Source organism: Micropterus salmoides, unplaced genomic scaffold (genome assembly GCF_014851395.1).
Source record: "Micropterus salmoides isolate LMB-PRFRI ecotype aquatic unplaced genomic scaffold, ASM1485139v1 Ms_hic_scaffold_16, whole genome shotgun sequence".
Taxonomy (NCBI): domain Eukaryota; kingdom Metazoa; phylum Chordata; class Actinopteri; order Centrarchiformes; family Centrarchidae; genus Micropterus; species Micropterus salmoides.
Genome location: NW_024040707.1, coordinates 26,531,035 through 26,557,708, shown reverse-complemented (window position 1 = coordinate 26,557,708; position 26,674 = coordinate 26,531,035). Strand labels below are relative to the sequence as shown.

General features: G+C 42.4%; 1 protein-coding gene and 1 long non-coding RNA gene across 2 annotated transcripts; both read left to right on the top strand.

Annotated features, from left to right (window-relative positions):
• The first annotated feature begins 36 nt into the window (after positions 1-36).
• On the top strand, positions 37-26,380 carry arfgef2 (ADP-ribosylation factor guanine nucleotide-exchange factor 2 (brefeldin A-inhibited)). The gene is made up of 39 exons (XM_038723140.1): positions 37-519; positions 2,309-2,339; positions 2,873-2,996; positions 3,729-3,875; positions 5,014-5,193; positions 5,421-5,724; positions 5,904-6,038; positions 6,191-6,318; positions 7,308-7,441; positions 7,997-8,231; positions 8,398-8,497; positions 9,463-9,602; positions 9,876-9,984; positions 10,090-10,279; positions 10,441-10,552; positions 10,661-10,866; positions 11,037-11,121; positions 12,234-12,405; positions 12,620-12,771; positions 12,904-13,032; positions 13,126-13,284; positions 14,441-14,588; positions 14,778-14,874; positions 15,948-15,988; positions 16,088-16,257; positions 16,799-16,950; positions 17,115-17,287; positions 17,535-17,695; positions 17,854-17,984; positions 18,897-19,026; positions 19,193-19,328; positions 20,518-20,656; positions 20,961-21,018; positions 21,217-21,325; positions 21,567-21,706; positions 21,932-22,109; positions 22,240-22,378; positions 23,668-23,785; positions 24,643-26,380. The coding sequence occupies exons 1-39, from the start codon at positions 327-329 to the stop codon at positions 24,805-24,807; spliced, it is 5,550 nt and encodes a 1,849-aa protein (XP_038579068.1). The 5' UTR covers positions 37-326; the 3' UTR covers positions 24,808-26,380.
• Positions 532-2,109, top strand: LOC119905814. Its single transcript, XR_005444888.1, has 2 exons — positions 532-1,650; positions 1,765-2,109. It is a non-coding gene; the product is annotated as an uncharacterized LOC119905814 (long non-coding RNA).
• Positions 26,381-26,674: the final 294 nt, after the last annotated feature.

The window sequence follows — 26,674 nt, the reverse complement described above, 5'->3', positions numbered from 1 at the left end:
AACTAATCTCCTCTGTGGTACATTTAACCGGACACGCTTTGCATTGTCGGCGGTAGATGAAGCATGGTTGCCTGTGAGTTCACCATGTGAGTATTTGACCCCGTTTGGGAGGTGACCACCTCCCCAGGGTGCCGTAGCCAAAACCCAGACAGCTGAGAGTCACGTGACATGACGTGTAACCAGCATGGCGGCGCTGAGCTGAGGTAGCACCTCTACTGGACTGACACTGATAGCCTGGCTTTCGTTAGCTTTCCTTGTCACCTGCTTATTCGCAGGGCCAGGCCGAAGATGACGGCCTGAGAGAGGAGCGGCAACAAGACCGAGAGATGCAGCAGCAGCAACAACAGCACCGGCCAGCACCGCAGCAGCAGCAGCAGCAGCAGCATTCACAGACGGAGGCAGAAAACAGTAAAACCAAGAGCATGTTTCTGTCCAGGGCGCTGGAGAAAATCCTCTCCGACAAGGAGGTGAAGAGGAGCCAGCACAGCCAGCTGCGTAAAGCCTGTCAGGTGGCGCTTGGTACGTGGCTTTGTTTTGTTCGCTGGTTTGCGGAGCAGTGGGTTTTATGTGGCGCTTCACGGACACATTTCGGCCGCGTCTGACTCGTTAGGGAGAGCTACCCAGTTAGCTAGCCTTAGCGTTAGCATCTGAATGGCCTTCATCGCCTGCTCAGCAGCTGTCCGGTAACGTTTACAGGTGATGTAAGCTGATTATGTTTTGGGCATCACTTTCACGTGATATTGTTAATTGTGCAGTGCTTACACCCCCGCCCGCACACAGCCACCATCGCTGTCATTGTCGGCAGGTAAACAAGCTAATGGGTAGCTGTCGTTAGCTAGCTGCGGCTAGGTTAGCTAGCCAAACAGACCAATCCCTGTGTTGTACGTAGCACTGTCACGCCAGACAGCCGAGTCCTGCTCTGCACCCAGACACACAGGCTATCTAACTCCTGGGTCCTCTGACGTCCGCGCTTTCCCACTCATCAGGAGTAGTGTTACACACGGGCCTGTTCACTTGTTTGTGGTAGTGCTGTTTATATTTCAGCTCGAGCTGCCCTGCCCGTGTGTGTGCGCGCACCTCTTTGTCATGTTCTTGTGACTGAAAATGTGGGTGCGCTAACTTCTTGTTGGTATAGAGGCTCCACAATATTCTGGTGGACTACTCAGCCACAGTTAGTTAGTTAGTTGGTGTTTGTTTTTTGCACAGTGTCTCCCTCTCAGTCCTACTGAAGGTGGTTGAGAGATTGCCAAACAAGAAGTCGTGCTTCATTGTTAAGGTACAGTTTGAGCTGTTGGACAGGCTGCAGAGAAATGGAGGTGGGCAAACAGGTTGGTGTGTTTGAGCTGCTTTGTCTGCTCTCTGTTCTCCAGTGACACACACTCATTATTCATGCCAGTTGAATATAACACTCCTTTTCTCCTTCAGACTCCTCACACTGCCAGTGCAGGGTATGTTGTGTGTCCCATACTGACTGTATGTCTGCTGTGGAGCATGTCATCATTCCCACTGCCGCTTATTTCTCTGCTCAGACATCTTAGTTGTTATGCTCTGGATTTCATCTGTTGCCTTCATGATTAAATACATGTGCAGTGGAAAAGAGAGATTAGTCGTTAATGGCTGTTTTGAAGTGAAACACCAGAGCTTAGCCTGGTGAGTAAATAAAAACTTGGCATTAATACCTTTTTTGTATATTTCGGTCCACTGTTAATTCCCACACCGTGGAGAAAGGAAACTGAGCTAACATTTCTATTATGCAAATCATAGGGCTTACTTTCCTGGTACAACAGCTACTCATGACTGTGACATTTTTGGTGAGTGTTGCACAATCTGATTTCCTCTGTGTAACTGTAATATGGCGAGAGTCAAGTTTAGTAGCATGTGCTTGCACGTCGAGTGTGAATCTAATCGATTTGGTTGCTCACATCTGGCTGAGCACTCAACATTACTCTGGGTAGCTGAGTAGCGGGTGTACAGATCAGTGTTGGGTAGAAAATTATAAAGACATTGATTTAGGCAGAAGAGATGGAATGGTGTTGTGTGGAATAAGAGAAAGACCAAAGGTCTGAAAGAGGCTGTCAAGTTGTGATTATCAATAAAACATAAGGGTAGTCTCACATTAATCCTGCTCAATATTCAGTTAGAATACCCGTCTCTTGTCTACCAACTAAAATGCAAGGAAACAAACAACACATCCTGCTGCAGTCAGATTGGCCCAGATCTAGAGTCAAATCATGTCACACTGCTGTGAGCTGAAAGTCTCAAAGTTCAGACTTCAATAACTTTTAATCTCCTGTGCCTCCCTCCATAGATGAAATCAAGGCAGAGCTCGAAAAACAAAAGTAAGTATTGTTATGTACATACGTTGTTCCCTGAATGAATGGATGGATGGATGGATGTATGCACAGCAGTACATTTACGCTCCTTTTCTTGTGATGTGAGGCTTGAAGCCGAGGTAAGGTTTGCCTTGCAGCAGTCTGCAGTAAAGCTGCTCACTGTGATTTGTGACTAAAGACATTTGCTGCTTTTATAACTGCTACTTTGGAGTATATCAGCAGCGCTTCAAACAGCCCTCAGGTAATATATCTGCAGCTGTAGGCAAGTTGTTATTTAACAATCCACTGTTGTACCTTCCTAAGGTTTAAACCTAAAGCTTAAACGCTGTATAACTTTCTGCGTCATGAATATATAGATGTACAGTAAAAGGTTTTACGCAGCGCGTTATCTATTCACATCATCTGCTGTAGTTGGTTTTACGTTTCAGTGGGACCTTTACTGCTTTTTTTTATATGAACAAACAGTGTGTTTACACCAAGCTGCTGTCATTGGGACTTTCTAGTTCACACGGCTGTATGATTTCCTCTCATCTCTACAGGGATGGTACGGTGGTCCCGCCCAGAGCCAACTACATCGAGGCTGACAAATATGTGCTGCCCTTCGAGTTGGCCTGTCAGTCAAAGTCCCCACGGATAGTTAGCACCTCTTTGGACTGTCTGCAGGTTAATACTCGCTGCCTCACACACATGAATACAGTCAGACAAAACTCAACATCTTCCGCTTCCTTCATGAGGGCGGGGGGAAATCTTGCTACACCTGTTTCATATATCTGATGTGTGCAGGAGAACAATGGTTCTACATTCCACACACTCTCTCCATCCTTTAAACCGTTAGTGGCTTTGCAAACTAGCTACACTCACGTGGTTCGAAGAGGACCCAAATGTAGAACCACAGAAGATTAGCCAATGAGCCAAATAAATCAAAATGTACATTTGCTATAATATAAAGTACATAGAAAGTCAATTTGAACAAATAGCGACAATATCACAAAAAATAACAAACGAGGATGAAAGCTAAATGTTACCGTAGTTATTTTAACTTTAATTTAATTTATTTTTTAATTTATATGAAAAAACTTAAATCTGTTGCCCAACTTTAGTGTAATATTAAATTGCAGGAGTCCCGCTTTAAACACATGCACAATTTTGATCAGACAAATCCCCCAACAAAGGAATGTAACCCTGAATTTCTCTTTTTCTCACATACTCCCAAACACATAAGCGCCACCCAAATGAACCCCAAACTGACACACGCATACAAATCACACTTGTGCAGGGAGTTATGTGCATCACATAATATGACTCTTGATTAACACAAAGACCCCAAAACTGCTCAGAATTACACACTCACTCTGCCTCGGCCACCATAACCTGTGCACTGTTTCTCCACGGTAGAAGCTGATCGCGTACGGCCACATCACAGGCAACGCCCCGGACAGCAGAACCCCGGGCAAGAGGCTGATCGACCGTCTGGTGGAAACCATCTGCAACTGCTTCCAGGGCCCGCAGACTGACGAAGGAGTTCAGCTCCAGATCATCAAGGTACGCCCAGCCCCTCTCCGTACATCTGGCAGCCTTCAGATCCTCCAGCTGTCAGTTGTTGTTTATTTGAGACCCATTCAGGTCAAACAGTCAGGACTGAGACACTTAAGTCGTCCATAATTCAGAGCTTTCAGTCACGGTTCACAGTAGTGGAGAAAATCAGTGTCTGCATATCGTTTCATAAGTGAGGATATAAGATAAGTTGGATAATAATATCGGTATGCCTTACCATGTCTTTTTGTGTGTCATTATCACATTGTCAGCCACTTAAAACCATCATTTACTACTTTATTCCTGTGATCACACAATCGTTTCTAGCTTAAAATAAAAGCACATTCTGTTACAAAAGCTACCTTTGTTCACTAACCAGTCCTGTGATTGTGGCCAGACTCAACCAGCTGCATTTTTTTTTTAAAAGCTGCATTGATTCATTTATTTCTTCTTTTTCTTTTCTGAACAGGTTTCAAACTCTAGCAGCTTTAAAAAAAAAAAAGTGTCCAATATTTTAAGTTTTGGCTTTGTGACTTTACATAAAGTTTAGTTTGTGATGTAGCCATTTAAATACATATTATTTTTTATCTCATTTATTCGTATCTCCATGTCTGTTCTTTGGCTTAACAACGTGCCTTGTGTTTGTTCGGTAGGTGTGATTCATAACTACTGCTTACTCAAGTGTCCTCTTAGAGAGTGAAATACACATCCTGGTTGGTTGGAAAGGGCAAAGTCTCTCCTGTTAAAAGAAGCACACACTTTTATCACTGTTGACAAAAGATTTATAGAACAGATTAACAAGATCTGTTGGGCTTATTACTGAAGGAGACCTGAATGTCAGTGCAGTATATTTAGACTGACTAATACAAATTTGAACGCACAATAATATGTAAATGAATCAACCTTGTGGACATCGCCTAATAATTTGAAAATCATTTTTTGTGTATCATCAAAATAGAAATAAGCAACCGCACCATTCTGCACCAAACATACCGTAGGAGAGTTTGACGATATCTGTGGCTTTAAAGTACCTCATAAGAAGGGAAGTTGAATGGTGATTCAGCGGGTGAAGCAGCAGCAGCAGCAGATCCATCTTCTAAACAAGACATCCTGTCTGATAGCCCGACTTCCTTTTTTCTCTGTCCAGGCCTTGCTGACGGCGGTGACCTCCCCACACATAGAGATTCATGAGGGCACGGTGCTCCTTACCGTCAGGACCTGCTACAACATCTACCTGGCCAGCCGCAACCTCATCAACCAGACCACCGCTAAGGCCACGCTCACGCAGATGCTCAACGTTATCTTCACACGCATGGAAAACCAGGCTGTTAGTTCAGTTCAGCGCTTATACATTGCTGCATTACATCTAGACATTCAACTGATGTCACCGTTTTGGCAAAACATGGGGAAATGATTGTTTTCTCCTCTGCCAGCCTCACCGCTGGTTTAATCTGTATTATAATAAAGTATTTGTTTTTGTCCAGCACAGCCACATTTCCTCATATAAAACAATTAGTCTACATGGCTTCTCTTCTCCTTCTGCTGCCTCCTCAGGCTTTGGAGGCTCAGGAGCAGGAGAAAGACCGGCTGTGTCTACCCCAGCAGAACCCATCCCCAGTCCCAGGTAATCCGAGGTCTGGCTCACCCCGGTCTGACCGGACACCTACCCCAGAGCCCCAGAGCTCCTTGTCCCCAGCAGCCAGTTCTCCAGACCTCACTGCCACCAGCTCCACACCCCCACCGGCAGCCCCTGACCTGGACAAGGACCAAGCGCCAGACAGACCGTCAATCAATGGAGAACCTGATGGCGGCAAGGCTCCGATGAATGGAGGAGCTGAGCAGGTCACACCATCAAGAGGTACGTGTCAACGAGGGCCTCCAACTTTCAGTTTAAATTTTAAGTTCAAATTCAATCGAAGCTTGAAAATCTTTTCTTTTTTCCCGTCTAACCCTTTTAGGACAGTCTGAAGGTGGAACCGTTGATTGTGCAGCTTTCATATAATAGCTTACTTAATCTTTGTTATTTGTTTACATCAGATTCAGTGTTTGAATATGAAGGTGCAGAGACACCTCCAACAGCAGCTCAGCCAGCTGAGGAAGGAGACTACCCAGAGGTCAATCCAGAGGGAGAGGAGGGAGGACAACAGCCAACCCAGATACACAGTGGAGCAGGTCACAACTCACTTGTCTATGCTATTTTTTTTTTTGCTATTCTCTCTTTTATGTCTTCTGCGTCTTTTGTCTTGCTGAATGTCAATACGCTGGCCGGCGACAGTTTTTTTTGTTTCGTGGTCATTAAATGTCTGTTCTGGCCTCTCCTCCAGGAGGTGAGCACCCTGCCCACCCTGCCACTGAGCAGACTGAGGGGCACCCCCCCGGAGTCAGAACAGAGGGTCAGCAGATGAACGGCATCATTGAGGACCGCTCTTCTGTTTCGTCCACAGATTTGCTGGTGAGCAGTGTTAATAACATTAGTTATTAATCCATAATGTGCTGCTTGCCTGAGTGAAGTGGAAATAACATTTTAACTTCTAAAAAATGTATAAAGTTAATGTTTGCCTCAATTAATGTTTTCTTCTTGTATGTTGTAAACATTTGTAAGTGTGTGCTTTTACGCTGTCTGTACGTGCCACCTACTGAAAATATGTTATGATCACTTCCTATGTGTAGCAAGGTTTTACTTCTTTGATCTTTATCAAGCAACAACTGACCATCATCAGTGTTCAGTTCCTGTCATCAGTCACACAATGAGTTGAGGATTTGTAATGGTTAGAGAGAATGCCAAATCCAGTTCTTTGAATGAAGTAATGAAATGCATTGCTGCTAAAGAATCTGTTGAGTGAAGTATAATGAGAAACGTTTAAAGGGAGCATGTTTACCCTGTTGGTACGTTTGTTCAGCTACAGAGACAGATAAATAAAATGTGAACCACAGTAGCAGAAAGGAGATACTTGAGTAACTCTGGACTCCAACCTCAGGTCCTTTGGACAAATCTAGAGCCCTGCCACAGACCTCAATCAATATGGACGTGTCCCACCTCAGAAACAGTTTAGGGCTAGACAAGCCAGAGCTGTTGCTTTCCTTTTTTTGATGTAGGTGTGTTGACAGACAGACATACATACAGACCGAATACAACATTAAATTAAAGTACCAAATTTACAAATATATTGTCATTCAAACCACTATGCTACTATACATAAATAGAAGTTAAAAAAGGCTTAAAGATATCTCTCTCTGACTGTATCTGTGCCAGTGAGTGTAGAAGGATGTGCATTGTCTCCTCTCCCTACCCAGAGGTGAGTCACTGTATATTTTAATTGTAGTGGGCAGGAATGACTCCCTGTAGCAGCCCTTGTTGCTGCTGAGCTGAAGGAGTCTCCGACTGAAGAGACTTTGTTGTTGGCATAAAAAGTAAGACTTGACTTTCTTCATCTGTCTCAGGATGCTGAGGCCCTGCAGGGATCCCACAATGCCGCCCGTTTCTCTCACATCCTGCAGAAAGATGCCTTTCTGGTGTTCCGCTCTCTGTGCAAACTCTCCATGAAGCCCCTCGCTGATGGACCTCCAGACCCAAAGTAAGTTTTTTGGTTTGTTAGTTTGTTGTAAGTCTATACATAGGAAGATAACCTCTATGGCAACATGAAACATGTCCTAAATCATTACAACTCTTTCTTGAACGTGCAGCCTCCTTTTTTTTTTTTTTTTTGTCATGCTACAGCTTGGCAAAATAAATACAGATGCCTTCGTCTTATGCGCAGTGCTTCATCTCACTCTCCACGGGTTAACTTGTCCTTTTCCATCCTGGTGTGTCCCTGTCGTCTCTAGTTACTGTAGCATTAGATCCTGGGCCAGTCAGTGTGAATAGACCAGAGTAAACTGAGCCAGAAAGACGCTCACATAGAAGTCAGTCTGGCCTACATTAAATAAATACCATGATGAAACACCATTATACCAAAGTATCTTGTGTTTCCCTGAGCTATTTACACACTATTGATGGGACATTAAGGCACGTCAGTCTCTACTGCGCATGCTGCTATATATACCTCTTCAGTGTCTTTGTCCATTTCCTTTATATTTACACTTCAGGCATACGGTGAAACTGAAGCCCACATAATTCCTGTCCTCTGCAGGTCCCATGAGTTGCGGTCCAAGATTGTCTCCCTGCAGCTGCTGCTCTCTGTGCTGCAGGGCGCCGGGCCGGTGTTTCGCACTCATGAGATGTTCGTCAACGCCATCAAACAGTATCTGTGTGTGGCGCTATCCAAAAATGGCGTCTCCTCTGTGCCTGAGGTCTTTGAGCTCTCATTGGCTATCTTCCTCACCTTACTCTCCCACTTCAAGGTCCATCTGAAGATGCAGATTGAGGTACAGAACAGTAACAGACTGTGTCATCTGTGCTGCGGGGGAAATGTACCTGTTATATTTTTTAAGACATTTATTATAATATTCATGTTGATGCAGCTTGTTTGATTAAAGAGTCACATGGGCATGTGTCCTGACTCCTCCTCTCCTCTCGTCCGCCTTGCCTCAGGTGTTTTTCCGGGAGATTTTTCTGACCATCCTGGAGACATCGACCAGCTCCTTTGAGCACAAGTGGATGGTTATCCAGACTCTAACACGCATCTGTGCAGGTACAAATCTGCTGATAGAAGTTTTCTTAAACTAAAACAAAAAAAATCAACATAACCAGTCAAACAAAGTCCCTTTTCAGACATGGAAGCTTTTAAAGTGACGGCCTTTTGTCATTCAGACATAGGTGACTTTTATGTTAATGTTACGTACGGCTTTCTTTAAACGTGACAGGACATTTATGAACACGCAAAATGCTTGTGAAATATATAATACTTGGTGCAGAAGAGGAAGTGGCATCACTGCTGGAAAACAGCAGTGAGTTGAATTAAGTTCAGTGATGTGAAGGGAGAAGAGTGTTTTCTGTTCTCTCACAGGCTGCATCACTGATGGATTTTAAATCATTTTCCTTTTGAAGCCTTATTTATGAATCACTGAGTGCAAGATTCTGCTGCCTTTTTCTATCAGACAGTGTACAAGCAAAAGATGTTTGGATTTATTCATCTATGCAGTTTACATAAGTGAAAGTTGTTATTCTAAGATAGTGAAACAAGATGTGCATTTCATCTCTCTATATAACCTTGTGCTGCTTCAGCCTTTGTTATTCTGACTTTTCTGTTCAGACTTGTGCCGTGTCTTACAGAAATGTTACAGGTCAGATGTAGTAAAAGTGCTGTTTACTGTAAAAGTGACAACATGTAAAAATTGCCATCACATTTTCAAGGTGCATGACTAAGTTTTAATCCTAAATTGTAGAGTTATAGATCCTCCTCATATCTTCCTTTGACCATGCTGTAGTTGTAATTGCTGGCACTGATCAAAAATTGCATGTTTCTGTGCTCTGGTAACATGAGTCGCATGCATGCCACGCGCACAGTATTAACGTAATAAATATTTCTGCTGCTGCAAATGAAGCCTTCATTGCAATTACTATTTGAGTGCAGCCAACAGTGCTTTATCACCCTGTTTTATTCTTAATTAACTCAGTATAATTTAAAAGCTTTTGTAATTAATTTCTCCCTCCCAGATGCCCAATGTGTGGTTGATATCTACGTGAACTACGACTGTGACTTGAATGCAGCCAACATTTTTGAGCGCCTCGTTAACGACCTTTCTAAGATTGCTCAGGGCAGGAGTGGACAGGAGCTTGGGATGACTCCTCTGCAGGTACACGTTCACTCAAGGATTCACGGATCAAAAATGATTAAATAGGTTACCTTACAGGGACAAACAACAACCCCTCAATGTTTTCATTAGATTTTTTACATCCTACTTATTAAGCTGTTCTCTAAAGACACTGTTAAACTTCAAAGCACCTATTTGTAATGTGGGAGTGAGGCAGGACACTTGTGGCCTTAATTTCTTAAGTCATGGTGTGTGTGTGTGTGTGTGTGTGTGTGTGTGTGTAAATGAACTTGTGTGGTTCTATAATATCCACAGGAGCTGAGCCTACGGAAAAAGGGTTTGGAGTGTCTGGTGTCTATCCTCAAATGTATGGTGGAGTGGAGCAAAGACATGTATGTCAATCCAAACCTTCAAGCTAACCTGGGTAAGTGTGTAGTGTGCAGTAAATTTGTGAACAATGTACAGGAGAGGGGGTGAGTCTAAACATAATTAATATATGTGTGTGTGTGTGTGTGTGATTTGTTTGCAGGCCAGGAGCATCCATCTGATAGTGAGGGAGTCGAGTTGAAGCTCCCTGAGCATCTGGCCGGGCGCCGAGACAGCATCAGTTCGCTGGACTCCACTGTCTCCTCCAGCGTCCCAGTTTCCCAGGCGGACCATCCTGAGCAGTACGAGGTCATCAAACAGCAGAAGGACATCATCGAGCACGGCATCGAACTGTGAGCCCTTTTTCTCATCCTGATTAGGATTTACATTAGGATTACTGAGGATCCCTGAGTGTGGAAATAGATTTTTATTTATTTATTTATTTTTTTACATACTTTTTTTGTTCTCGTTTAGAGACGATAAGCGTTGATGTTTTCCTCTGTTCTCTCCCTAGCTTCAACAAGAAGCCAAAGCGCGGTATCCAGTACCTGCAGGACCAGGGCATGCTGGGTGCCACAGCTGAGGACATCTCCCAGTTCCTACACCAGGAGGACAGACTGGACACTGTGAGGGATTACACAGACTTAAATTATAAATACAATGCTGTCTTCACAAACAGCAAAAAAGTTAATTCAAGTTTGTAATCCTCAACCACTTTACCTCTGCATCCACAGACCCAGGTGGGAGAGTTCCTGGGCGAGAACATCAAGTTCAACAAAGAAGTGATGTACTGCTACGTGGACCAGTTGGACTTCTGCGGGCGGGACTTTGTCTCAGCGCTCAGAGCGTTTCTGGAAGGCTTCAGGCTGCCGGGTGAGGCCCAGAAAATTGACAGGCTGATGGAGAAGTTCGCTGCTCGATACCTAGAGTGCAACCAGGGGTAAGACCTTAGATTTCCTATTTAAAATATAAGTGCTTGGAGAGATTTGCAGCTATTTGTCAAATTATAGTCTTTATATTTTTAGTCAAAAGAGTTTACTTTGAAAACAAAACAAACATTAGACCAGCGCAGCTAATAACTGTTTTCCTGATGTGTGTCCCCTTCTGCAGACAGACTCTGTTTGCCAGTGCAGACACTGCCTATGTGCTGGCATACTCCATCATTATGCTCACCACAGACCTGCATAGTCCTCAGGTGAGAACAGTGTTCACTATCATCACCGTATGTGGGCCGTTGCATCAGCGATGTATTTTAAAGCATTCAGACCAAAAACAGCCCTGTGTGTGCCGGCGTAATACTTTGTTGGGCCTGTGTTGTTTCAGTTATTGACGAGACAGTGAAATACAATCCAGGATGAACAGTTTGAGTAACAGATCCATGAGCTTGAAGGCTTATCAGACACTAAAACACCACACAGCAGTTTATAACACTCTGACAGGATTTTACAACTCGGAAAGTTATCACGGTGACAAATGTTTTATATTTTGGCACGCCAATCGTGAGGTAAGTATAAATGCAGCACAAAATAATCTAGCAGTGCTTGCATGTATTTGATTGGCGTTGGCACCCCCATTGTGTCAATGCAGTGGCATTCAAATGAATGAGGTGGCTGCGCAGGTCTGTATCTGTGTGAACGCTGGCTTCTACAAATAGCTGCTGCGCCTGATTTATGACTTCTGACAGATCACTGTGAAAGAGGAAATTGCGTCTGAAATTTAAAGTCTGGGAAAAGCAGACTTTTTTTTTAAGCATTTTTTTATTTTTATTTTTATAGAAATAATCTATTCAAAGGAGTAGAAAACTTTCTACTCAGTCATTGATCGCTCTGTTGAGTTGACAATATCAGACTTAAATGTTTTCTCACATATAGTCTTGAATACATGCTTGCAGTTCCGAAGGTCTTATTAACCAATATTTAAAATTTAGCAGCAGTAAAAAGTGTCTTTTGGCTCCACTACTTTCCAGACATGCACATGCAGCAAATTGGATGAGCAGTGGCTGTGTTCATTTATGTCTGTAGTTTAGAAAAATTAATAACCCTGTTAAATTGAAAAACTGCAGTGACACAAAATGTTGCAACCCTGGCAATAATTTGCAGCATGCTTTTTAAATATCCCCCAGCAAATAAGGACCAAACCGTAATAGAAGCTAATAGCTGTTCGTGGCAAGACATTAGGCAGTGTATGTGTGTTTGTTAATTCAAACGAATGCGATGCTTGAATTACTCGGCAGGAGATGTTTCCCACTGTGGCCACTACTACTACTACTACTCCAACTGCCTTTCTGGATCTTCTTTATTTATGTAGGTGAAGAACAAGATGACAAAGGAGCAGTACATCAAGATGAATCGCGGTATTAACGACAGTAAGGACCTGCCTGAAGAGTATCTATCTTCCATATACGATGAGATAGCAGGCAAGAAAATTGCCATGAAGGAGAGCAAAGAGTTCTCAATCACCCCAAAGTCCACCAAGCAGAGTGAGTACTTGTCTGCTATCAAACTCATTCTGTCAGGATTACTCACTCAAATAAAACTCTCCGAAGTTTGCTTTCTGATCATTGGCTGGTATAAAAGAGAACAGACTGCTGAAGTATAACTGTGGTGTCCTCCGGGCTCAGCATCTCCCCGACACTATTCTGTTTACTAACGAACACAAAAACATCAGAAACATTTATGACCTCCTCTCTGCAGGCGTAGCCAGTGAGAAGCAGCGTCGCCTGCTGTACAACGTGGAGATGGAGCAGATGGCGAAGACCGCTAAAGCTCTGATGGAGGCTGTGAGCCACGCTCAGGCCCCGTTCTTCAGCGCTACGCACCTGGAGCATGTCAGGCCCATGTTCAAGGTATTACTTTTTACTCTCTTCATTTACTTCACACTCCTGGTTAGACCGAACCTGATCTTTGAACAGTGGGATGCATATTGTAAATATCAGATGTGGACATGTACGCCTACCGACCATTGCTGTGTGTTGTAGCTGGCGTGGACCCCGTTGCTGGCAGCGTTCAGTGTGGGACTGCAGGACTGTGATGACCCAGAGGTGGCATCGCTGTGTCTGGAGGGCATTCGATGTGCCATCAGGATCGCTTCCATCTTCAGCATGCAGGTCTGGTGATTATTTAAAATTGGGTCGGTGTTCTTAGTGTTTAAAACAGCATGGCACTGTGACTGTGTGGTAACCGGCCCTTCCTGTCTGCAGTTGGAGCGGGATGCGTATGTCCAAGCCTTGGCCAGATTCACCCTGCTGACGGCCAGTTCCAGCATCACAGAGATGAAGCAGAAGAACATAGACACCATCAAGACCCTGATCACTGTGGCCCACACTGACGGAAACTACCTGGGCAACTCCTGGCATGAGGTGACTCCCTTCTAATAGGATTTATGTGCGAGATAACTTGCACGTACACTCGGTTGCCAGTTTGTTATGTACACCTAGATAAAACCAATGCAGTCTTATACAACAGTCCTTACTCATCCTGTCTTCATGAAGGTTGTAATGTTCAAGAAACTGTTTTAGAGAGGCGCCGATTCAAATGTATTGTCATTTTGAAGGCTGCAGTTTGAATTGACAGAATATTAGAAACACTTCGCAGTATAATGTGATACAATTCAAGAGCACCTCAAATAGGGCTATAGCCTCCTAAATAGGGCTGGACAATAAAACAATAACAATAATTATCGCAATATATATTTTTTTTCTATAACAAATATTCAAAAAATGTTTGATTTTATTCACTTGAATCATACACAAATTAGGACTTAATTTTTTATTAAGATGTTTATTTTGTTTAGGAAAATGGACTGAAAAAAGCTTTTACTTAATTTTACTTGTGCATATTTGTTGAAGATTTTATCATAATTGTTTTGAATGTTCTACCTCAGATTTGTGAAGTGATCCACTGATTGACATCAAGTGTTAGTTCTGACCATAAAGAAAGGCTTAAACCAAAATTAACCATCTGATTTCTTTCTTCACTCAGGAGCAAAAGTCGGACTTTAAACTCGAAAGAAATAATGATTTGATACTTACCGTGACAATTATCGATATCGAAAGACATGAAACTTTTTGTCGTGATAACATTTTTGGCCATATCGTCCAGCCCTACTCCTAAGTAACCATGAAGTTGAATAAACAACTCAGAAACAGAACTGTTGATTTATTTTATAGTCGTCATGTTTTTGCATATATAACATAGATAGCTTAGTCCTTTATTTACTTGTAAAAGCCTACACATAAAAACATAAAAACCTTTTGCTAGTTTTTGCATTTAGAATCTTAATGTGAATTGCATCTGGCAACACATCATAATTTTGTGGCTTTTAAATCAACGACATCACACTGTCTCCCAGGAGAAGTCCCTCTCAGTGTAGCTTCGTACATAACTTTCAACTTCTCTAGGATGGATCCTGAGATGCTTGATAAATACGGGCCCTGGTGAATTAAGTTCCCCCAAGGAAAAAGCCTCAACCTTTAATAGTTTGACATTAAAATTGCAAATGTATTTATTATTTAGATCTTAAGGTGTATCAGTCAGCTGGAGCTTGCTCAGCTGATCGGCACAGGTGTAAAGACACGCTACATCTCAGGGGTGGTCCGGGAGAAGGAGGCCGGCATCAGGGGCTTACCCTCCGGCACAGAGGAGTTCATGCCCCTTGGGCTAGGTAAGACATCACATACACACACACACAACATTACGTACATTCACAGCGTAACCCCTAACTCTTAGAATCACATGATACTACAAATTACTGTTTGTGCTTCTACTATATTAGAATAGAATAATCCAAAGCAGCTGTTTTTTAATGTAAAAATAATGGTCGATCAGTGTTAAGTATTTTTTTCTGTTGCAGGTAACCTGGTGGGAAGTCAAGACAGGAGACAGATGGCTCACATCCAGGAATCAGTAGGAGAGACAAGCTCTCAGAGTGTGGTGGTGGCTGTGGACAGGTAAGACAAAATACTTCTGACAGTACTCAGATACAGGACATTCCTAAATAATAATAAATGCATGGTCTACACTGAACAAAATTATAAACGCAACTCTTTTGTTTTTGCCCCCATTCATCATGAGCTGAACTCAAAGATCTAAGACTTTCTCTCTGTACACAAAAGGCCTATTTCTCTCAAATACTGTTGGAGAGAAATCTGTCAAAATCTGTGTTAGTGAGAACTTCTCCTTTGCCGAGATAATCCATCCACCTCACAGATGTGGCATATCAAGATGCTGATCAGACAGCATGGGTATTGCACAGGTGTGCCTTAAGCTGGCCACAATAAAAGGCCACTCGAAAATGTGCAGTTTCACTGTATATGGGGTGGGGTCTGGGAACCAGTCAGTATCTTGTGTGACCACCATTTGCCTCACGCAGTGAGTTGATCAGATTGTTGATTGTGGTCTGTGGAGTGTTGGTCCAATGACTGTGCGAAGTTGCAGTCAGGTCGAGACCCAGATGAGGATGACGAGCATGCAGATGAGCTTCCCTGAGACGGTTCCTGACAGTTTGTGCAGAAATTCTTTGGTCATGCAAACCAATTATTGCAGCAGCTTTCTGAGTGGCTGCTCTCAGACGACTTTGGAGATGAAGATGCTGGATGTGGAGGTCCTGAGCTGGTGTGGTTACACATGGTCTGTGGTTGTGAGGCCACAGACCAAATTCCAAATGCCAAATTCTCTGAAACACCTTTGGAAATGGCTTATGGTAGAGAAATGAACATTCAATTTACAGGCAACAGCTCTGGTGGACATTCCTGCAGTCAGCATGCCAACAGTCTGTGGCATTGTGCTGTGTGATGGAAATGCATTTTCGAGTGGCCTTTTATTGTGGCCAGCCTAAGGCACACCTGTGCAATACCCATGCTGTCTGATCAGCATCTTGATATGCCCCCATTCCCTAGGAGTTCAGCTCATGATGAATGGGGGCAAAAACAAAAGTGTTGCACTAATAATTTTGTCTGTTTTGTCTGTCATTTGTGATACTAAAAATGTCCTACAAATACTAAAGCTTCATTTATATTTGCAGGATCTTCACTGGGTCCACCAGACTAGATGGAAATGCAATTGGTGAGTTTGTCTTTCTCACCTTTACATAAAGGATCTGATTGTGTATGTTACAAAGAAGGAGAAATTATTCATCCTGTGGTGCTGTTTAATTGTTTCCAGTGGACTTTGTGCGGTGGCTGTGTGCGGTGTCCATGGATGAGCTGGCCTCTGCACACCAGCCGAGGATGTTCAGCTTGCAAAAGATCGTAGAAATTTCCTACTACAACATGAACCGCATTAGGCTGCAGTGGTCTCGAATTTGGCAGGTCATAGGAGACCACTTCAACAAGGTCAGTGGACCAGAGGGGGTTACAAAGTTTTAAAACTGGACCATCAGTGTGGTGTCGGGATGACAGTGTTCTTTTGGTGCTGCTCCTGCCGCTCTGTGCACTTTGTTTTGTTCTGTATTGCCCTCTTGAGGAATTGATTTACTACCGCAGCAGGGAAATAAAAAAGCTTTTTAATTATGTCCACAAAGGCTGTGTGATTGCAGTTTCAGACCAGACATTGTCATCTGTTTTAATGGAAATAATGGGCATGTTGGGCACAAAATTGTACATATAAGTCGTTGCCATTTTAGATCTTTCAATATAGAATTGGATTTATTACAGTTAGACTCTGCTCATCTTATATTAAACTTTAAAGGTTAATTTTGTACACAGTTACCATATCATCTAGATCATGTGAAATGTTGTTTACAGCTCGTTGCACTGCCCCCAAGTGGCGAACAAAATCAATAAATGCAGGTTCAATCATGAGCATACAGTACACACAAGAAACAAATGTGATGCATAGCTGAGCTCCATTGATAACTGTTGCGTCTCCCTCTAGGTGGGCTGTAACCCTAATGAGGATGTAGCCATCTTTGCTGTGGACTCACTGAGGCAGCTCTCCATGAAGTTCTTGGAGAAAGGAGAGCTGGCCAACTTCCGCTTCCAGAAAGACTTCCTCAGGCCCTTTGAGCACATCATGAAGAAGAACAGGTAGAGAGTTCTGTAATATGGGCGGCTGGGATGAAAGGCTGTACTTTATTGTAAAAAGTAGTGGGGTCATAAGAATAAGAATGGTTTTGAATGGTGAGTTAATGTTATAATAACTGTTGAAGAAACACAGTATTGTTGACACACCCCTCCCTCCTCTGCCTCAGGTCCCCCACTATCAGAGACATGGTGATCAGGTGTGTGGCTCAGATGGTAAACTCCCAGGCGGCCAACATCCGTTCAGGTTGGAAGAACATCTTCTCAGTGTTTCACCAGGCAGCCTCCGACCACGATGAGACTATAGTGGAGCTGGCTTTCCAGACCACTGGGCACATTGTCAGTGAGTATGACTGCAGCTCTTTCCTCGGGGCGGCCATTTGGCTCAGGTGATTTAAAAAAAAAAAAAAAAAACAAGTGACAGAGGTAGTGTTGTGTCAAACCGCTCAGCTGACAGTGACACGGATCCTCTGTGAGAATGAATGACAGGAGAGATTTAAGATCCCTTTAACCAACCAAACAACAAACCTACAACTAGTTCATTCTTGTTTTCTTACTTGCTTTCCTTCTCTTTATCACTCTCGCTTCAGTGAACACCTTCCAGAAGCACTTTGCAGCTGCTATTGATTCGTTCCAGGATGCGGTAAAGTGCCTGTCAGAGTTTGTGTGTAACGCAGCTTTTCCAGACACCAGCATGGAGGCTATCAGACTCATTCGACACTGCGCTAAATATGTCTCAGAAAGGCCACAGGTAGGAACAACTGACTTGGGACTATACTGGTTCATTTAAAATGCCAATTGTGTGAGAGCATTCATCTTTCGTTTGCAAATTGCAAACATGTGGTTTCTTCAAAACATAATTCTGTAATATTACACTTTAAATTTCTGTCCTGCTGTGTCTCTGTCTAGACCCTGAGGGAATACACCAGTGATGACATGAATGTGGCCCCTGGTGATCGGGTGTGGGTTCGTGGCTGGTTTCCAATTCTGTTTGAGCTCTCTTGTATCATCAATCGCTGCAAGCTGGATGTCCGGACCAGGTAGAAAAACAACTCTGCATGGAGTCTCAGTGAAATGACAGTTTGAGCTCTCAATGTGTGCTTTAACTGCCCCTACTTGTTGCAAAGACAGAAAAAAATGCAAAGAAATAAAATAAATGAAACTAAATACGATGGCACACAAACAAGGTGTGATGCATAAAATTGAAGCATGACAGGATAAAAACACCGACAGTTAACAGAACTTATTTCCGTAGTGGTCCTGGTCACCCCCAAATCATGATAACAACAAGACTGCTGAGCCTTAACTACATTACAGATTTAAGAGAAAGTTAACATACAGATTTAATTATAATTACTTATTATTATACAAAATAAATCTGAAATGATTAGTTGATTAACCAATTAGCCTGCAAAAATGCCACAAATTTGCTGGGTCCAGCTGGTCCTTTTAATATGAGGACTTTCTTCTTTTCTGTGTTTGATGATATTAGAAATGGAATATCTTTGGGTCAGACAAAATAAGACATTTGAAGATGTCCCTTTGTGCTCAGAGAACGTGGGTTTTCATATTTTGTAGACTTTACATTGGCTGAAAGTTTAATCGAATAAATAATTGACCATAGTTATTTCCTGTAATTAAAAGAAAGTATCATCTGGTAAGCTGTTACAAACTTTGGACCTGCACATTGAAAGCCCTTAAATGCCCCAAAAACCCCTGTCACGTCTTTATGTCTTGGTGCCTGAACATTTAGGCATTTATATACATGCTTACTGCTAAATACCAAACTCTTATTATCAAAGCTGAACCAAGCATGAAGACTAGCAAGATATCACTTAAAAAAGAGGACGTCAGTACAGTCAAAAAAAGCACTCATATTTCAGTACCAGTGGTTCCATACTCTGCTCTCTGTGGTGACTGATGAGTGAACTGTTTGTCTTTGCTCCTGACAGAGGTCTGACTGTCATGTTTGAGATCATGAAGAGTTACGGTCACACGTTCGAGAAGCATTGGTGGCACGACCTCTTCAGAATCGTCTTCCGCATCTTTGACAACATGAAGCTCCCCGAGCAGCAGACAGAGGTCAGAGGTCACTGGCAGCAGGCCATCGGGTCCCATGGTTGTTTGTTTTGACCTTTAACACAGAGGGACAGAAGACCTTAAAAGCTGTCAATAATTTTACATACGCATATAAAGTGGAAAAAACAGTACTTTTATCTGCTTGTGTTTGTTTCTTCTTTGGTTCCAGAAAACTGAGTGGATGACGACAACATGTAACCACGCACTGTATGCTATCTGTGACGTGTTCACCCAGTTTTACGAGCCCCTCAGTGAAATCCTGCTGGCTGACATTTTCACACAGCTACAGTGGTGTGTCAGGCAAGGTGGGTGTTTAAATGTGCTATGTGATATTTTACAAACTAGGTATTTGGCGCTGAACAGCTCGCTTGTAGTTGGGGACATCGGTAAGGTACCAGGGAGGAAGGCTGAAAATATATATATATATATATGCAACATACGTTTCACTTAAAAAAAGCTTGACCCCCGCCGCCCCTATAGTTTTCTTTGGACTTTATGTTGTAACAAATTCCAACACCCTCCCTCCGATATCTCAAAATAATATTATTGATATGGTACCATTTGTTCCACAATTAGTCACTAAAAGTGCTTAAATATTTTAAGTTAAGTTAGATCAGATGATGTTGTAGCCTGATATGTGTGAGAATTAGGGCTGGGTCAATTCGTTGACATAATTGATTACGAAAATACGTCAAAGAGTCACTGCATCTGGTGTTGGCAGGGATTTCCCCGGACAAGCTCCAGCTACAAGACCGCGCCTTCGACCGTCTAAAATTTAGGAGTATTTTAGACAGACACTCAACAACGTGCTGCTCTGTGAGCTGGAAACAGCTTCACTGCAGCTCTGACGGCAGCAGCGCAAATCCTGTTTACTTTCTGTCTCCACACAAGCGCGGCACATTATCCAGCACAAGGACACGTAGTTAGTTAAAATGTATTTTTCTAAGTATTTCTTCATCGCCTTCATGTTAAAAGTAATTTCTTCACCGCTGCTGTCATGGTAACATAACATTACACCTTAAGTCATCCGTTCGGCCGTTAATGGACACGCATGAGCGAGAAAACCGATGAGTCAGTTGTTTTCTTTTATCCTTTTTTCCCTCCATTTGATTATCATACTGCATTACTCAATATTGAAATAATGACGTGGAAATTGGATTCATTTTAAGATATGCTACTATTGTAATTATCAGGATGATGAATAAATCATAGGTATGTTAATCGAGTAACAGGACACAATTCTTTCTTCAGAATACACAAAATTAGTTGTTAGATTAATCGGTTTGAAAAATAATCGTTACGTACAGCCCTAGTGAGAATAAATTAAATAAAATTTTAATCTTGGATGAGAATGAAGGAAAAAAAGACCTTCTCAAAAAAAGTCAAGACTACCCTCCTGTCACCGTCTCTGACGAGCACCTTGTGAACCTCTGTGAAGTTCACAGTATTTCTATTGGGCAGATGTGTTTTGAAGTCGTTACCTTTCTTCTACAGACAACGAGCAGCTAGCACGGTCGGGGACAAACTGTCTGGAGAACCTGGTGATTCTGAACGGGGAGAAGTTCAGCCCCCAGGTCTGGAACATCACCTGCTCCTGTATGCTGGAGATCTTCCAGAACACCAGCCCTCACGTGTAAGCCCCGAACTGCTGTACTTTCAGCCAGAGACGAGGTCAATTAAGTTTCAGTTCAGCTCAACGATGTCAAGGAAACTGCATGTGAACGTCATGGTGATAGCGTTTATTCAGTCAGCTATTATATTTCATCATCCCTGTTTTGAAGAGAAAAAGCTCAGTCATCTCAGCGGGGAGTTAATGGCAATTTTAGGGATTAAAGCTAATGTACTAAAAGGCTTTTTGTGCTTTAGTGCTGTGACAGGATGCAAGTTGCAGCAACACCTGATTCCTGATCTGCCTTTCTGTTTGTTTTTGACATCAGTTTGTTGACTTGGCGACCTGCTGGACAGGAAGAGGAAACTGCAGATGGCAAGCATTTTGTAAGAACATAAACACACTCATTAACCAAACAATAATTACAGTATGTACAACAGCAGCTCAGCAGATGGTTCATGCTTGGTCTGGAATGTGATAAGCTGCTTTTAGCCAATAAAAGGACCCTTATATTTCCTACTAACCAATCCACCATATCAGACGTATGACACTAACATGTGAACGGCCATTCTGTACGTCTCCAGGACGCTGATTTTGACAGCCAGTCCCAGAGCAGCTATGACAGAGCTCTGTCTGAGAGAGGACACAGCCAGATGTCCAGCGATGACACCTGGAAGGGCAAATCCAATGCTAGTGAGTATACAGCATTCACACCCAGCGCAAACTCAAATTCTGTCTGAAAGTCTTTCTGAAGAAAACCCCGGAAATGGCAGCACGGAGGCAGAAATAAATATTTCAGCTGTTCTACAACACATTTGTTTCTGGCTTGTTATTGAAACATTTAACTGCCACTGTTGCTTTTTTGTCCCTCTTCAAAGTCAATTTTTCCCTCAAATGCTCATGTCGCTACACTTCCTTTTTTTCCCCTCTACAGAAGTTTCAGACCAGAAGCTGTTTGCAGGGCTGCTGATTAAATGCGTTGTCCAGCTTGAACTTATCCAGACCATAGACAACATTGTCTTTTTCCCAGCAACCAGCAAGAAGGAGGATGCTGAGAACATGGCTGCTGCACAGGTATGTTATAATAGCTACTATATGAATTTTTTTTATATAATATATTGTTCTTAACCTTTGCAGAAGTGCTACTCACTGAAATGAATTGTATGGGGAAGTGATCATGCTTTGATCAAATGTCAGATCAGGCCATGGCATGCTAAGAAAATCTTGGACATCCCTTTGTACCTTTTTAAATTGTCAGGTATGCTTAGTTAAAGTTGTCTAAAACTGTCCTCCCATCAGCGAGATGCTCTGGAAGAGTCGGAGGCTGAGGGAGGCGAGGCGGGTCCGGATCAGGGAATGTACAGACACATGACTTCTGCACACCTCTTCAAGCTGCTGGACTGTCTGCTGGAGTCGCACACCTTCGCCAAGGACTTCAACTCCAACAACGAACAGAGGACAGCACTCTGGAGGGCAGGTAAATAGACAGGAAAATGTCCCCAATGGTATTTCAAAATTAACATTCGGTGTAAATTCTGTATAAAAAACGGTCAGCAGGATTTTGTGCTTTACCTTTATTTTTATCAATGACTCTCTTTTGCCCTCAGGCTTTAAAGGGAAATCCAAGCCCAACTTATTGAAGCAGGAGACCAGCAGTCTTGCCTGCAGCCTGAGGATCTTGTTTAGGATGTACTCTGACGCTCAGCTGCAGGACTCCTGGCCTGACATTCAGACACGGCTGCTGCTGTGAGTAAAACATACGACATGATCATCGAGTGACTGACACAGCTAAGATGGCCAGTATTTCATTAAAAGACAACGCTAGTTACTCAAACAGGACTTAAAAGTGTATTTGTTGGGGACTATTTTCTGCCACAGATTTGATGCACTTAGCAGCAGCAGGGCAGTGCACTATGTGGGATAAACACACAATAAAATACAGTGTGTTCATGACAATGAAGGAACATGTCACCTGGCGCAACACATGGCTGTAGTTTTGGGTAGAGCTGGAACAATTAGTCGATTAATCGATGAGTTGTCCACTTTTAAATTAATCGGCAACTATGTTGAAAATCGATTAACCGATTTGAGTAAAAAAAAAAAAAAAAAAAAATCTAATTTCAGCTTCTCAAATGTGAATATTTTCTGGTTTCTTTCCTCCTCTATGACAGTAAACATATATATATATAATATATTTGGGTTGTGGACAATAGAAGACATTTAAAGATGTCACTTTGGAAAACACTAATGGACATTTTTCAGTTTCCTGGACAACAAATCGATTAATTGCAAAAATTGATAGTGAAAATAATCGTTAGTTGCCCTAGTTTTGGGACACCAATGGAGCTCTATGGAATAAAGTATATCAGGCTTTGGATAAACAAACAAGACTTGTTAGTGGGATCAATTCATTCATTAGTTTTAGTGTAAAAAAAATATACTATATCAACAGACTTATCTTTTAGAAAATGCTAATTTAACGGACAGAAAATGCATTGTAAAAAAACAGGGTTATCGCAGTTGTTCATTATTCCATTATATCAACATGTTGCCGGTGTGTTTATTGCCTGGTTGTAAATAAACACCAAATGTGTCACTTGCACAAAAGTGCAGCGCTGCTGTTTGTTCTGTGTTGAGTGAGCTGGTTTTGACACATGGCTCACACCTCATTATATATTTATGACACAGTACAGTGTGTGTGTATTTTGTAGAATATATTGGCATGCTAGAGACTGACACAAATCACCTTGTTGTGTTTGTCGCTGAGCAGCTGCAATGGAGCAGATGACTCATGTATTACATCAAGAATACGTATGTGTGGTGTTAAACATTAAATAAGATCAGAATGTGTAGTCGTGGCCCTCTCTTCTATAATAATAACAATTCTACTTGTAATTGCAGCTCTGATTCAGACTGAACACTTCTGCCTATCCAATATTTTAGATATATCTGTGTTGTGTTGGTCATAATCCTCCGTGTGTGTGTGTGTGTGTGTGTGTGTGTGTGTGTGTGTGTGTGTGGGTCGTCTTTGTCAGGGTGTGTAGCGAAGCTCTGGCCTACTTTATCAGTCTGACCTCAGAGAGTCACAGAGAGGCTTGGAACAGCCTGCTGATGCTGCTGCTCACCAGGACGCTACGGCTGCCCGATGATAAGGTAGGAACACACGCACACGCACTCGCACTCACACTCACACGTATGTTCCTCTGTCCCTCTGGGGACATCATAATGCATTCTCTAGTCCCTTACCCTAACCTTAACCATTACCCTAATCTTAACCCAATTGTAATCTGAACCCTAAAACCAAGTCTTAACCCTCAAAAAGCAATCTACCCATGGGGACCTCATTTTTTTTGTCTCATGTGACACGATTCCCTGTGGCTTAGTGTGCATTCAGGTTAGTCCCCACCGGGATATAAAAACATGAAACACACACTTGTACTTGATGAGTATATAAAGGACAAGAGTTTGAAATGATCAAACTCTTGTCCTAGTTACTTCATATTTTTCTGTCACCTATGAATCGTGCACTGTGAGTCACAGCCTGGCCCGTGACTTGGGGTTTTTCCAGGGCATTTTAGGCCAAACTGTAGAATTTTGTTGTTGCCAGCATGCAGCTTGAAGCAGTAGGAAATGTTGGCGCCATGCAGCCAGCCTTGGAAGAAAATGCCAACCCCACAAAACCACTGCATCAACAAAGATTATTACAGTATTGTTAAAGTGGTTGGCATTCGCTGCAAGGCCTGCTGTGAATTTTGGGTAAAACAAATCTTAGTGCTACAAATTGTGTTTATTTGCCTGAATGTAAATTTCGTAAATCAATAAAATTGCTCTTAAAAGCAGCAAAATACAGCAAAAACATACATCAGTGAAGACACACATCCAACACCCTTCCTGTTTGTCATGTTCTGTATATTGTATATACTATATTTACAAATTTGGCAAATACTTAGTTAGCAGGGATTAGATGGTGGTGGTGATTTACCTTTTCTTATTTTCTCCTTCTTTTCCAGTTCAAGCCCCATGCTTCCTGCTACTACCCCCACCTGTGTGAAATGATGCAGTTTGACCTGATCCCTGAGCTGCGGGCCGTCCTCAGGCGCTTCTTCCTGCGCATCGGCTCCGTCTTCCACATCGCTGCGCCCGAGGGAGCGTCTGCCCGGACTCCCACATCCTAGGGTGGGTGCAGGGTCAGGTGGAGGGACGGTGAAGATGTTGAGATGACGGTGACAAGTAAATTGACAGTTGGACACATAAGAGACTGGAGCAGATTACAGAGGGGGCTGCAATTTTAGGAGGAAGACGACAAAGACTGTAGCTTTTCTGTCTCAGATCAGGACTCTGCATTAAAGTGTTCAGCTTTTCTACAGCTTGTAGGAAAGTCCTCTACCCTGCCCTTCCTCCCTTCTTTCTCTCGGGGATGAACAGCACTGTGACCAGCGCTCTCTGCTGACTGTAGTCATTCATCATCCCCCAGACTCTCATCTCAAACAGTAATGACTAGAAAAGAACCGTAAACAAATAATTTATTGATATTGTTGCAAACCCCTGTACCTGATGGATTGTTTTTCTGTTTGTTTTTTTAATACTTAACAAAAAAGTCTATATACATGCTTAAAGCAAATTAAAGACACCACTGAATTTGATGAACCTTATATTTTCCCTTTGCAAACATCTATTTTGGCCGCCTGTGCCTGTTATAAAATGATGACACCATCAGTGTCACCCTTCTTGTGAGTTTGGTGATCTAATCAAAATATGTTGTAATATCTGAACCCTGATGTATCAACGCCCGTCTTAAATCATTGTCTGTCACCTTAATGTTTATGTTCCGTCTTATGTTTGTGTTATTCTGTAGCGGGTTGTTGAGACTGAAACTCTCAGCTGCAGGTGAAAACCATCTGCATCTCTTACAACACTATCAAAGATCTAATGCGGCTTTGTTTGTGAAGTCTCTGCTCCCTGTCACATTACCGTCCTGTAATTCTTTCCTGTCAGTGAGATTTTACTTATTTATTTTGGTCACCTGCTTTAATTTGTTTTGTGATTATTGTTCAGGATAATTGCTGGTTTACAATGAAAGGTTGATTGAAAGACTGGCTACTTCCCTCTGCATTCCTTTATGTGTTGACCCAGTAAGCCTTACAACTGAAGGACTTAACATAGAGTCAGTCATCCTGGCTTTATAATTCCAGCTGGTTCATAAACCCTCCACTAATCTATCAATTGGCCCTAGAAGATGACACAGTGGTTGTCTATTTCCCCACACTCTTTTGCACATCTGTTGCTGACAGTTTTGCTCATGTATTAACACAGCCCAGTGTACCAACTTGCTCTGAATGGTTCGAGTGCCCATCAGTGTTGCAGAGTTCAACCACAGAAAGGTTCAGGAATGGAGCGAAACCAAAACTGGCATCTACAGAGATACCGGCGCCTCTGCATCCTGGATCCTTCATAGTTTATTCCATGCCTTTTTTTAAAAAAAGAAGGATGTATGTAATTATTTAAAGTGCATTTAAATATATTTTGAGAAGCATTCCTTCCCTTGCAACTATGGATGTCTACTTTTCTTCCCTAAAGCTAGGGAATATATAAATATATATATACAGTAAATGAAGAAATGCAGACTGTAAAGTTTTCAATGTAAGATACATAGAAATGAAAGTGCTATACGGTTCTATACATAATATTGTGATGTAATCTTCCAAGCATTTGGTGAAGTAATCAATAAACCTGAATTCTGATCCACTACAGTGACTACTGATTCGGTTTTAAATTAACTGGTTTAGTTGTTACATGATAAAAACAGGTGTTACTTATAACATGAACATATTTGCTGCATTATCAAAGTGCCCAGGTCTGTGGTGCTGGTCTGGTATACTGGGGCAAATGAACAGAATGGATCCGTCATTAATATTGGTAGTTATTTTTGAGTGACGGGACAAAACGTGATTTGTTACCCCTGCATGTTTCCTGATGCCTTTACGTGGGAACGCGGCGGCCTCTTTAACCATCGGTCCGACTCGCTGACCCTCATATTTACGT